This window comes from Apium graveolens, chromosome 8 (assembly GCF_009905375.1).
Source record: "Apium graveolens cultivar Ventura chromosome 8, ASM990537v1, whole genome shotgun sequence".
Lineage (NCBI taxonomy): Eukaryota > Viridiplantae > Streptophyta > Magnoliopsida > Apiales > Apiaceae > Apium > Apium graveolens.
In genome coordinates this window covers 116,080,297-116,095,174 of record NC_133654.1, presented here as the reverse complement: position 1 = coordinate 116,095,174, position 14,878 = coordinate 116,080,297, and the positions used below count along the sequence as shown (strand labels likewise).

The following is a 14,878-nucleotide window of genomic DNA, read 5'->3' as shown; positions in this document are numbered from 1 at the left end:
TTCAAAAATAAATAAATAACATATATTTTAGAAATATAATGTATCCAAATTATTTTCATACTCCTGAGAAGTAATAAGCTTTCAACACTTAGGCCACTAACTTGTAAGAAATGTGAATAACTTGTAATTTTTTTTAGCAATTCACAAGTTAGTCATGATTATTGACCGTACATCTGAATTATGTTCTTAACTTTATTACAACCTCTGTGAGCAATAAAATATACTATCATGTGCAAATAAAATATGACTGACTTCTAGTGCTCCTACACATATTGATTCCATGAATTTATCTCAATTATAGTGATAAGCCAACATTTGTGCACATAAAATAATAATGTAAGAAAATAATGGGTCTCCTTCCACATCACTTTTAAGGGACTAATGTAATATAGGGTAATTTTAGATGATAATAATAATAATAATAATAATAATATATTTTGAATGAGAGATCAAATTATAAAAAGAAAATGACTGCTTTTAAATATTTAGTTATCTATTAAAATTCTATTTCTAATATTAATAATATACTTTGGGCGATATATATACAACACACCGGTCATTATTGAAGTACACAAGTGTAATATTAAGACCGTAAAAGGAGAGGCGGCCGAGGATAGAGGAGAGGAAACAGAAGGGCCTGCATATAAATAGCTGGTTGGGTTGCTCCTTTTCTATCTAATATCAATAATATCAGGTATCACTAATTAGAGTTGTGTAATTAATTAAGTAGTACCATGTTGGTTGTGTAGATTTTTGTTTGTGTATTCTAGTATTATTATTCATACAATTAATTGATATGTTATTGAAGAGAACATGTGATTTCCATGACCATGTATCATATTATAATAAAAAAAAGACAGTCAAAAACATGTGCACTGGGAAACCACACTGTACAAGCTTTGATAATATTTTATTGGTGTGTGTGTTCATGCGTAGGTGGCAACCAAGTAGTCCTATACCATATAACTTAAATCATGTTTTAAGTTTAAACCTTATATCTGTATATTATTTTACTGATTTGCGTTGTTATTTTGTATTATATTTCTTTGATTTTAATCTACTAGCTTGTCAACTGCATGGTCCAAAAAGATATCAAAGTATGTATATTTATTCTGAGTCATGTTAATGTTAGTATCGAGAAGATATTTTAAATATATTATTATTATTATTATTATTATTATTATTATTATTATTATTTATCAGGCTCAGGTTGTACAACAGGCTTTGGCAAACCAAGGAAATCAGAATGGCGAGGGAAATCAGAATAGCGAGGGAAATCAGAATGGACGAGGATATTAGAATGGGGAGGGAAATCAGATTGGACAAGAAAATCAGAATGGTTGGAGAGCTTTGTGAAGCAGAAACAAGACTCTTTTAGTGTTAGGTCCCAATATGTTTGTAGAAGAGGGTTGAATACAAACTATACCGTTTAATCGAATTTAGTGCGGAATAAAAAAGTGAAACAAAATTCAAGTTAAATAGAACTATTATTAAACTTGAAAGGTGTTACAACAACGATATCGTTTACAAGGGATTAATCTCAAATAGATTATCACAAATCTAGAATGAATTTGACATGAACTTTTTCTATTTTTGCAATAAAAAAGATCAAATGCTAGAAGCAATTTGAGATTAAGTTGTAGGGATTTTGATCCGCTAGATAGTTACACAAGAACAAGAGAATGATTTCTAGTGGTTTAGATTTAACTTTGATTCCTAGAAATTGATAATCTTGAAGGGCAGTTGAGAGATAAAATATTTCTTCTGCGGCTGTTGTGTTCTTGGTTGGTTGAAGTGTTGAATGTATATATTTGATATGTGCTGCTGTTGTCTTTAATAAATTAATCAACACAAATCAATTGAACTGGCAAGACAATCGGTGAGATAATCCTTTGAACTAGCAAGACAATCGGCATGACAATTGATTGAACTAGCAAGACAATCCGCATGACAATTGATTGAACTAGTAAGACTATCAAACTGAATTGGAAAGATAATTCTCCTCCCTGCTAGAACTTTCGGTGAGACAATTAGAAATGACCTAGCATGACAATCGGCATGACAATCTGGATTGTCATGCCAGTTCAAGTTTAATTGTCTTATTGAATTAAAACTAATTTTAATTCAATTACACTACTGAAAATCAATAATATTTATTCGAAATTAATTAATCAATTAATTCAATTAATCAATAAATTAATCTTTGCAGATATAATTTATTTTCTTAATTAAATTATATGACTTAATTAATTAATAGGGAATTAATACTACTCTTGAACTACAACCATTCTTCTGAAAATCTTCTGAAAATTATGAATCAATTCCACCACTTCAATTTTGACACTCGATGTACTGTCTGGTTCATGAGTGACTAACTTCTGTGACGTTTCTTCATATCTTGACTTTGATAACTTGATTTTCTTCAAATTAAAACCCTGTAATTATCTGATACCCTAACAAGATCTCTGACACTTGATTAAATCCACAATCTTGATTTATATCACTGAGACTTGATCAATTTCTTAAGCTTCTTCCAGTGAATTAATTCCTTAAGTCTGTAGATGAACAATGTTTCTTAATCCTTTGACAGATTTTACTTTGTGAGATCTCTTTGACGGTAGATCCACTATTTACTTGTTACATTCTTATTTGAGTTGAGTTAAATCCTCGAATAAACAAATAGGCTATGATATATGCCTTTCATTTAGTTTAGCACCGACTCCTATTGATGATGAAAATTGGATTATTCATCTCGAGAAAATTTTTGATGCACTGGGTTGTAATGAGATTCAGAAGGTAAGGTAAGTTATGTATATGTTGGAGGGGGATGTTCAGAGGTGGTGGAGAGGAGTGAAAGCTACTAGAGGGGAGATGTATGCAGAGGCTTTGTAATGACAGGGATTCAAGGAGGTGTTCTATGAGCAGTACTTCTCTAATGCTCTAATGCTGATAGGGAGGCTTATTTGAGGGAGTTTCATTCTGTTGTGTAGCACCATGATGAGAGCATTATTGATTATATGACGAGGTTTATAAGGTTGGCTCGATTTGCTGGGACAATTATAGGGACTGCTGCACAGCAGGCTGATAAATTTAATTGGGGGTTGAAGTCTTATCTGAAGGGTTCCAAAATTTCCTTTAAATTTGATAATATGGAAGAGGTGGCTGATGCAGCAAAAGACGTTGAGAAGGAGCACAAAGATTTCAGGACTTCCAGGTCTAACAGTGGTAGTAAGAGGGCTAGGGATGATCAGGGTTTTGTACAAGGTAGACAGTGGTATGGAAGTCAGAGTGGTCAGCAGGGACAGTGGCGCGGACGAAATCAGAATAGGGGTGGTCAGTCGTTTCATGGCCAGAATCAGTATGTTGGTCAGAATCAGAATCAGCAGTTTCAATGACAGAAGCAGCCTAGACAGTGGCAGAATCATCAACAGGGGCATAGCCATTATTTAGTGTATGGGGGAAACCTCAATATAATTCTAGTGGCTCCTTGTGCAATATGTAGTGGACATCATCCGTGTAGAGCTTGTTATAGACAGACCGGGGCTTGTTTCTTATGTAGTAGCATGTCCCATATGGCAAAAGAATGTACAGTGTCACGCAACACTGGTGGAGGAGGCGCTGGCGGTGATAGTGGCAGTTGCAATCAACAGAAACCTACAGCCAGAGTGTTTGCTTTGACTGCAAATCAGGCAACAGCTAGTTCATGTATCATTTTAGGAACACTTCTTGTTGGTAGACGTGATGCTTATGTGTTATTTGATACAGGTTCTACACATTCTGTTGTGTCTTTATCATTTGTTCGTCATCTTGGCGTTCCACCTTCATTATTATATCCTCATATGTCTATTTCTACCCCGATGGGGAATTCTGTTATTATTTTTGATGTGTATCGAGAGTGTCTGATAGCTGATGGACATAGAAATTGTAAGGTTAACTTGATACCGATAGAGATGCACGACTTTGACATTATTTAGGGCATGGATTGGTTGAGTTTCCATCGTGCCACAATAGATTGTCTAGGAAAAAAGCTGATTTTGGAGATGCTGATAAACCAGAATTTGTATACCAAGGTTCTCAGCCGAAAGGAGATGTTAAATTTATTAATGCTCTAAAGGGGAGCAAACTTTTATCTAAGGGTTGTAATGGCTAGCTTTCTTTCATGAATTATACATCGAAGGATGAACCTCGCATCGAGGATTATCCAGTTGTGAACGAGTATGAAGATGTGTTCCCCAATGAGCTACCAGGTTTGCCACCACATAGAGAGGTGGAGTTTACTATTGAACTTTTTCCAGGTGCTGAGCCTATTTCTAAGGCGCCTTACCGAATGGCACCACTTGAGTTACAAGAATCGAAGGAGCATTTGCAGGAGTTGTTGGATAAAGGATTTATCAGGCAAAGTGTGTTTCCATGGGGAGCTCCTCTATGTTTGTGAAGAAGGATGGTTCCATGAGATTGTACATTGACTATAGGGAGTTAAATAAGGTGACTGTCAGAAACAGGTTTCCTTTTTCATGCATTGATGACTTGTTTGATCAGTTGCTAGGGGCGAAGTACTTTTCGAAGATAGATTTGAGATCTTGTTACCACCAGTTATGAGTTAGGGAGGAAGACATTCAAAACACTGCATTTTGCACTCGTTATGGTCATTATGAGTTTCTTGTGATATCCTTTGGGTTGACGAATGTACCAGCGGTATTTATGGTTTTGATGAATCGGGTCTTTCATGATTATCTGGATAAATTTGTCGTGTTTTTCATCGATGATATCTTCATATACTCTAGGAGCAGAGAGGATCATGAGGAATATTTGCGTACTATACTTGAAAGTTTGAGGGATAAGAAGTTGGTTGCGAAATTGTAAAAGTATGAATTATGGTATGAGGAAGTGGCATTTTTAGGGCATATTGTATCTGGTGGAGGAATTGAATTGGATTCTGCAAAAGTCGAGGCTATTACAAATTGGCCGAACACTAGTACAAAAAGGGTCTATAGCGTCGGTCAAAACATACTTTTAGCATCGGTCAAGTGGCGTAGTATATACAGGCGACACTAAAAGTATGGATCTATTGTGTCGGTTATTTAGGCGACGCTTAAAATTTTTATAAGCGTCGGTTATCGCAAATGCCGACACCAAATGTATTGGCATAAACGTCAGTTATCTATGAAACCGGCGCTATTAGTATAAGCATAAGCGTCGGTTACCTAAAATGCCGATGCTTTAGGTATAGGCATAAGTGTCGGTTAACTAAACTGCCGACGCTGTAGGTATATGAATAAGCGTCTGGTACCAAAAATGCCGACGCTATAAGTATAGACCTATTACGTCGGTTAACAAGAATGGCGACACTTATAGTGTTTTTTTTAAAAAAATACTTTTATTATTATATTGATAACCTTAACTTGTTGTCTTACATACACAATGCACCTCCAGAAGACTTTGATAAGATATTATGTATAACAAACAACAACCACAAATAAACCATAACAAATAATAAATATATTCGATTTTTAAGGAAAATGTATCGATCAAGGTTTCATACATAATTATGCTAAATATCTTTCTGAATCAAAGATTTCTATATACATAAGTATGAACTTTTAACATTTTACTTGCATAGTTACTCAAATCACACAGGACCTTCAACCACTTCCCCTGTATCTTTGCCACCGCTGGAATTACAGTTCAATCTTGATCAGATAAACAATACCTTTTGTTTCTAGGCACAACCTGTCCAGAATGATCAAATCCCGGGATAAACTAGTGGACAATGAACATGCACGAATTGTTGCTGGTCTAAGGACCTGACTGGAGGGTAAATAGGTGGGTTAAAATGAAATTGATACTTAGCACAGAGATGTCGTGGGTGGGTTAAGTCTCTACTAGCCACCTGTAGATCACCAAAAAAAGTCAAAAATTAGTAGCACACACCATTAGTGTAGATAATTATTAGTACAAGTAGAATTACTATAAGGAAACAATATCAGAAGCAATTCATTATACATATATTATTAACATCAGAATTTAAATCATCCTGCAGGACTCAGCCAAATAGGCAAGAAAGACTAAATTTATCAATAATCTAAAGATAGGGGGGGTTGTTCTGGACTGGCTCCTTTTAACTAGATGTATTGTCAAATAAAAAAAATCACAAATAAAAGAATACATGTATCACTATTACTTTGTGGACCATACCTTTGAAGCAGGGGCCATGTATGAATAGTACCCAATATTACTTTGTTTTTGACATCTGTTAGACTACTAGGCAAAAATAGATCAACTTATATAGTTTCCTAAAAAAACTCCATCAAAGAATGGAAATTTTTTCTTTTAGCATGAACAATAGTTTAGAAATCTGCCAAGAAAAGAATCTAACAACATTTATTCATTGAAATATGCAGTTCAATAGTTATAGAATCACAAGGGAAAAAAGCATATCAAAGCAACCTATCTGACAAAAGAACAAATCTCTGGTTTTCTGAATCTGCAAGAGCTTCTTCCAGTAACAATCTTTCTACTTCTATCATAGTAGGTTTTCCCCAGCACACCTATAGAAGTGATGTGGAATCTAGAGATTAAAGAACACCTAGCTTTGTATTATCAAAGTGCATTATCAAGAGTATTATTATCACCTAGCCTAATCGGTTTGACATATCAAAGTGCATTATCAAGAGTATTATTATGTGTCCACGAATCAAACACCTGGATGCTCCTACTCATCTCTCGATTATAAAATAATTCAGAAATAGTAGTTAATTTGTCAAACACAAAACCAGGCTTGGAATGTATATAGATTGAAAACTTTGCAACATCTGCATTCTGCAAGTTCGTCAAGTCCAACATTAACATCACAACTATAAAATATGGTCAAGCATATAGATGTGTAACTACATATACATGTATCACTAGCATAGGGGACTTCATTTTTCGGATTTTGTTTATACTCCGCAAGACCAGATCTTTGGATATTATAAAATTTGTTTAGAAGTCTGTCTATTGCTTGATTTTATTGCCATAAATAAGGAATATTAAGAAGTAGACTGAAATTATTCCTACTGATCCTACCAAGATACCAGAAGTGAACATGCAATAAGTAGTAGGAGAATGCATATATAACTTTGTTTCGGAGTCTTTATATTGCTTCTGTTATGTCTAACATTCCAACTACACATTCACATAGCTGATAGAGCAACTCCACTTGACAGTACTTTAGGTTTATGAGTATATTTACAAGAAGGGGTAGTGCTAAAAATAATTTGAAATGTAGAAGGGAAATTTGAAAATGTTGTACAAGGTTTTTTGAATCCCCTATATGATGGTAGAATTGTATATAGATTAAGTAGTTAATATTATAGAGCATTGGAATACGTAAGTTCTGATTAGAAAAAGAAAAAAGTAACAAATACACAAATTTGTAAAGGAGATCTCAATGTGCTTTCTTTGAGCTTGTATTTATATGTACTTCAAGCCATTTAGTACCGAGAACAACCTAATTCTTTCTTGCAGAATATATGTACAAGATGAGGTTCTTTAGTTAATATATGTGATCATTGGAGAACTCCTTTATCTTATACTCACATGTTCAGGCTTGTATATGATACAACCAACAGGATTAAGGCTGGAATAATTTACTAGATGCCTAAAATCAGCATTGACACTCGTGATCTTTTAAGCTTTCTTCAAACCATCAAACTGTTGGGAATTTTCTTGATTCATAGCCTAATATCCTCACCCTCTACTCTGCAGGATTGTCCTAACATATTTTGTTTGTATTAGCAACAAATGCACAACTTATTGACCTTATTAGTTCATGGAAAATCTGTGTTTAGTATGTTCTCGCATCCACTCTATATATCATCACTTCATTATACTACATCAGTATAATAAAAAAAGCCGGAATTTCACAACACAAACAGCTCAATGACAGCAATAATTAAACTAGACGATAATCAACACACACTCAATTTCACATTAACATTCTACAAACACCCTCAAAATCAAATCTTTACCACAGAAACACTTGAATGACAACAATTCAACTAATACCCACCAAAAAAAGCATCAAAGAAGCAAAATTATGAACCTTTTCTTCGAGCTTGCTAGTGTAAACCTCAGAAGCAGAGCAGTCAGCAAAGATGAGGATATCGCGAGTCTGCCCAACTATATCGACCGAAGATTTAGGCTAAGAGTTGAAAATGCCGTTCATTTTCGCCACTGACGAGAGTGTCTACTCACCACCGTGACTCAACTAGGGTTCCTCCGGATAAACAGATTCATGTTCTCTTTCTTTCGCCGATCTCTGTCTCTGTCGGTGGTGGCAGTATAGATACAGCGATTGTGTATACATTAGTAGGAATCTAACTTATAGATTCAAACCTAATTAGTGTTTGGATTCACAAATGGTCGAGAACAGAGACGGATATAAAGATCTGGGTTTGAATTGAAAAAAATAGTGGGGTTCCCGAGAGTAGCGTGAAATAAAGAGTAAATTATTTATATTTGAATTCTTTTATATCACCATTATATTTTTTTTAAATATAATCTTTTTCTTGTATATAATTTTTATATAAATGGATTTCGAATTGATCTAAAATATAAATAAATATACTCGTAATATATTTTTATAATAAATTTTGCACAAATGATTTTAGTTACATGCGATTACTCATCATTATGTTTGAATCAAAATTTTTAACTACATTAATAATTATTATATTTTACTTATTTTTAATATCAAAAATTAAAAATATATTTTAAATTTTATTACATTTTTATAATAAATTTTCAAAAATGATTTTGGTTAGATGTGATTACTCATCATTATGTTTAAATTATAATTTTTAATTGTGTTAATAATTATCATATTTTTATTTATTTTTAATATCATAAATTTAAAAATATATATATATATATTATATAAAATAATTAGATTGAAATAGAATATAAAGTATCCGATAACAAAATATTTATATAAATATATAAAAAAAATTAGTTAAACAAAACAAATTTTTGAAAGAATTTTAGATTACTTATCATATGTTACATCAAAATTTTGAATTATGTTAATAATTATTATATTTTTATTTTTTTAATATAAAAATTTAAATATATATATTTATATAAAATAACTTTATTGAAATAAAATATAAAGAATTTGATAACAAAATATTTATATAAAAAACTGGTCAAAAGATATTATAATATAAATAATTTTAGAAGAGAATTCCAAGATATTTATTTTGAAACAAATATTTCTATTTTAATAACTTAAAATTTTTATTTTGTTGATCGAAATAGGATCTCTTCACGAAGAGTAGTATCTTTAATAACTTTTCCTTATATAGTATAAAAGATCATAATATTATTCACATGATAATATAATTAATGAAAATTCTCAATTTTTTGAAAATCCAATCTTTCTATAAATTTTAAAATAATAATTTGTAAAAAAAATCGGATACTTTAATTACTCATAATATAATTAAAAAAATTGGTACAACTAAATACTAGTTAAAATTTGAATTTTAAAAATAATTAAAATTATTTAAAAATAATAAAATACAAAAAAAACCACACTCACCAAACTTGACGCAATCACTTGTACACACCCTATGTGAAATATAAATTCCCCATCCCATATGCAGACCGAGAAGTAAAAGGAGATCACCGGATGCTAGAAAAATTTTTCCTTTTTAAAAAAATTTAAATACTTTTAGTGTCAGTTAAAGATAATGCGACATTAAAGGGTCAGTTTAGGCGTCGGCTGTGAAATAACCAAAGCTTTAGGCTTCGCTTATTTAGGTGTTGGTTATTCATGACGACGCTTTAGGATCATTTTAAGCATCGGTTGAGTAAAGACCGAAGCTACAGGGCCTACTTTAGGCATCGGCTAAGTAAAGACCGACGCTTTAGGATAAGTTTTAGGCATCGGGTGTTAATCACCGACGCTAAAGGTTGGTTTTAGGCGTCGCCTGACTAAAGACGATGCTAAAGAGTCAGTTTTAGGCGTCGGTTGTTTCATGACCGATGCAAAAGATCCAACACAAATGACATTAAGTGTCGGTTAAGCTAACAGCCGACACCTAAAGTATGTATCGGCCACGGTTCTGTATATAACTAACGCTAAAAGTGCGATGCTTAAAGATAATTCTGTACTAGTACAGACCTAGCAATGTGATAGAGGTTAGGAGTTTCTTGGGTTTGCAGATTATTACAGGCGCTTTGTGGAGGGTTTCTCTTCCATAGCTTTGTCGTTGACTCAACTAATGAGGAAGGGCGTTAAATTAGAGTGGAATGATGATCGTGAGAAGAGCTTTCAAGAGTTGAAGAAAATATTGGTGTCTGATCCAATACTTGTGTTGCCATAAGGGAGTGGGGGTTTTCCGGTTTATAGTGATGTTTCTAAGAGAGGATTAGGGTGTGTTCGTATGCAGAATGGGAATGTGATTTCTTACGCCTCTAGGCAGCTTAAACCCTATGTGGTAAACTATCCTACCCATGACTTGGAGTTAGCAGCAGTGGTCTTTGCTTTGAAGATTTGGAGACACTATCTTTATATGGAGAAACCCAAAGGATGAAGAGTCAACCTGGGAGCTAAAAAGCGATATGCGAGAAAAGTACGCTTAATTGTTTACTTAGAAGATTCTAAGGACAGAATCCTTTTAAGGGGGATGATGTAATATCCGGGTCATATCGTGTAATTATTTTTATCAATAAATAATTATTATGTGATTAATATGTGATTTTTGGTGAATTATCTGATGATTGGTAAAGTATAGGTATGTTAATTTTATTATGTCCAGAATAAAATATAGATAATTGTAATATTTTTCTGGTAATTTTTGGATTGTTATATGATTTTCAAATGATTGATGAATTTATTAAATATTTTCTGAATAATTACAAAACTGTTTTATAAAATCGGGAATCCTCCAACTTCAACCGTTTTTACGTTTTTACAACCTGAAACTCTTCATAAAACTCCTTCCTAACCTAATCGGATTATTCCAGATATTTTCTGTGATTTGAATTTTTCGATCCAGATTACGGTTTGACCCGTATGCGTCCCGACGTAAAATTTTCAATACGATAACCATTTCGATAGATCAATAAAACCTATATTCTCGAGAGACATGATATTATTACATTATCTTCGTATTAAGTGTTTTATTAGAAGCCCTATTTTTATAATTATCCAAAACAGGTACGCAGTTTTGATAGTTATCAAAAATAGATATCCACTCAGATTGTTTTTACAGTTACTTAGCGGCTAAGTAACTTATTTTTCGACCCAATACGATCCAACAAATATTAATATCCAATAAATATAATAATCATAATCGACCAGTAAAAACAGATAAATTATAGAGAAAAACCGCTAACATCATTGTGTTCTTGAAAATCAAAACCAAAAACGAAGGCGTTGCCATATATCGAATCGAAGTTCTCGAAAAGTTATTTCAGAATCAACCATCCATTTGAGTGCAGAAATCAAGATTTTGACCTTATTTATTTGTTTTATTTCGAATTAATTAATAATTAAAATAGGAATTTTTTATTTTGATGTTGTTTATATGATTTGATGCTTGAATCATTTAGATAATTTTGTCCTGATCATTTTGGTATATCATGTTACTGATTTGGAGTTCAATAACATGTTGAAATTGTTGTTTGATTCTCGAATTGAAGAACTAGGGTTTATAGCGATGAATATTTGCAATTGGAAATTGGGTGTTTCTTTGTTAGGGGTTATAGCTTGAAATTGATTGTACCAAGTTGTAGATTGTCGAAAAATGATTCGAATGATATATACGAAATAAACAAACGATTCGTGGAAAGCATGTATTGGAAAAACTGAAGCAGCGGCGGCGGGTTTTCCTGTTGAGTTTTCGGCCGATTTGTTGATCGTTAACTCGATTTGATTGCATAACTCAGTTCCTGTAGATGAATACTCGTTAATATGGTCGAGTTCTGGGCTTGTTTGAAGTGTCCCGGCGAGCTCGGGGTCGCCGTTAATGCCGACCGATGGCGAAGGGGGACGGGGATGACCAAATTGCAAAAAGATCCCTGCAGTTTCTCCAAATTTGTATTTCAGTCACTGATGTTTTACCCTTTATAAATATTAGATTTATGTTTAAATTATTTTCAAAAATTGTATTTTCTTTTTAAAATATTTTCACAAATTGATTTTTATTATTTCAAAAATTCCAAAATTCATTATTTATTTTCTGAAAATTATTTTAAATTTAAAAATAAATCTTAGTTAATTATTTAATTAATTTTAGTTGATAATTAATTATTTAGTTAGTCAATTAATTTAAATATTAATTGATTAATTTATTTAATTGGTTATTAATTAATTTTAATAGATTTTTTTAATTAGACTTAATTATTTTTTTGGATTTAAAAATCTCAAAATTTAGTTTGGAGCTTTAAAATATTATTTTAAATTATTTTCAAAGCTCGATAATTATTATTAAATCATTTTAAAGTCAAATTTGGGTGTCCAAAAATTGTTATTTAATTAGAAAATGATTCAGAGACCCGTTTTAATCCCGGAAAATGATCAAAAATTCATATTAAATACCTGGAAAATCATTTAAACCCCGATTCTTCTTTCAAAATTTATTTTGATCGAATATCTTACATGCTATGTGCTATATGTGATCTGATTGATGTCTAATATGACACTATGTGCATTGTTTGACAGTTTATGCTGTAACTTTCAATCCGTACGTCGGATTTGGGTGAAATGAAGGGTAGATAGAACCTTGTAACAAATATAATGAGATGAGAAATAGTATTGATAATTACATATGATGTCTAAAAGAAGAAGTGAGACGTAGAAAGGTAAAGAAGGTGGTTAATGATTGGGAACTAATTGACAAATGATAGTAAAGTAAAAGCGGATTGATAAGACAAATGTTTCTCCTCTTTCTTGTAATGTATTACAAGTATTTTCAAACTCTCTTCATTATTTTACAATTATTCCAAATATTTCTTATTCTATATTACAAGTACGTTGAAGTACTTAACCCTAAATCCTGATTATTATTATTGATCTTGAGCCATATGCCTTATCATTTGTAAACCATTGATAGGTGAATTTTCAGATACAAACCACACATATACGATACTACTCCAAAATTACATATCTACCACATACTAATTCTTGATATATCATTGCTTAACATATGAACCTTTATGCCTTGTATAACAGAATACCAATCCTTTTAACCATTGAACCATTAGTCTTCTATACTCTGATTCTTCTCCTGGATTGAAAGTCAATTTTCCTGTTTACCTTGTTATACCTTCAAGGTATTGTGAATCACCCTATGGTTCAAGATTAATGTTGTTTATGGTTCAGTTTATTGAATTACATTGTTTATCATGTTATTATTATAGAGTTGGATTGTTTTTTAAATATGGACCAGATTTGTGGTCATGATAGGCTAATGTGTACCTTTGATCCAGTATATAGAGCAAAGCTGGGAGCCTTGCTTGGGTTTAGTGCGTGACTGATCAGCAGCCTAACCTTGGTTTTTAAAAATGAAAGTGAATGTCCAATTCTAAACATTACTTATCGGGAAACTTGATTCCTTTTATTATTTCAATTGATCATTACTAATCTCAGTGAATGTCATTATGACTTGCTGAGCTAGTTAGCTTACTCTTGCAAATTTGTTTATGTTCTTTTCCAGTTAAAAAAGAAACTGGTGGTAGCCAGGATCCCTAGTCGAGTGCGCGAGCTAGGTTTTCAGGTTGAAATGGAATAAGTTAGCGGAAGATGTGTGGCTTAGTTTGTATTGAAAGTTTATAATAAAGTTTTACTTCAGTTGTAAGATAAATAAATTTGGGATTTGGTACGTTATAATAAATAAGGTTGTGGCTTGTGGACATAATTTGAACTGTTGTGATTCGTGGTTATGGTAAGTAAGGTCTTTGCATATATTATTATTATAAACAGGTTTTCATATGGTGTGTGTGTGTGTTGTGGACCCCAAACTTCTCACCCGGGTTTGGAGGGTGCCACAAGTTTCGTATCATAGCTATAGTTTAAAAGTCACTTCCACAAGCCTAGATTGTCGGGAATGGGTAGAGGGTTAAGACTAGAATTAAGAAATAGAGAAATAGGACGTCGAGAGGTTGAGTGTGACTAAATGGTAGGTTTTAGTATGATTCATGATGAGACTCGAGATTCTTATCTAGCAATGTTATTTTCAGATAACAGCGATGGCAGATTCCTTTATTCCGGTATCATCTGACCATTCAAAAACTTCAGTCGGAGGATCGTCATCTAATTCACGCCCTGCTTTTCCACCAGCAATAGTTATAATACCAGTTGTGACGGTTGCACCGCTACAAGCTATTCCACTTCCTGGCGTGAGACCACCAATTCGAGGACCCCCACCTGCTGATTCTGACTCTACCAGACATTCGGATGCGGGTGTATCTTTTCAGTCTACTCCACACCATGTTCCCTAGATTAAGTATGAGGCTCTTCTTTTAGAGTGAGAGGCCTTGTTGGCCCAGATCCAGGAGCTACAACACATCATAAGGACTATAGATATTGACATAAAAGTAAATAACCTTTGGAATAAGATTCAGGTGACCCGAAGAATATTTAAGGCTAGACTTCATGGAGCTACTTGCGAGTATGCAGCCGTAGATGCTCTTACGGGGTGGGCCAGAGAGGTATTTGAGGATTTTGAGAGGCTGGGTGAACCAGAGTTTCCATAACGCTAAAAGACAGAAATGATGTGACAGCTGATATATGTATAATAGTGTGTTGTGTGTATTATCAGACTTCTGGTCGGTATATAAATAAATTATACTTGCTGAATAATGGATAGGCCTGTGGCACCTTTGCCCTTAA

The 14,878-nt window shown here is 32.9% G+C and overlaps 1 protein-coding gene across 1 annotated transcript; it reads left to right on the top strand.

Moving 5' to 3' along the window:
- The first annotated feature begins 3,572 nt into the window (after nucleotides 1-3,572).
- On the top strand, nucleotides 3,573-4,435 carry LOC141679881 (uncharacterized). Its single transcript, XM_074486252.1, has 2 exons — nucleotides 3,573-3,929; nucleotides 4,178-4,435. Exons 1-2 carry the CDS (start codon nucleotides 3,573-3,575, stop codon nucleotides 4,433-4,435), a joined length of 615 nt encoding a protein of 204 aa, XP_074342353.1.
- The last annotated feature ends 10,443 nt before the right edge of the window (nucleotides 4,436-14,878 follow it).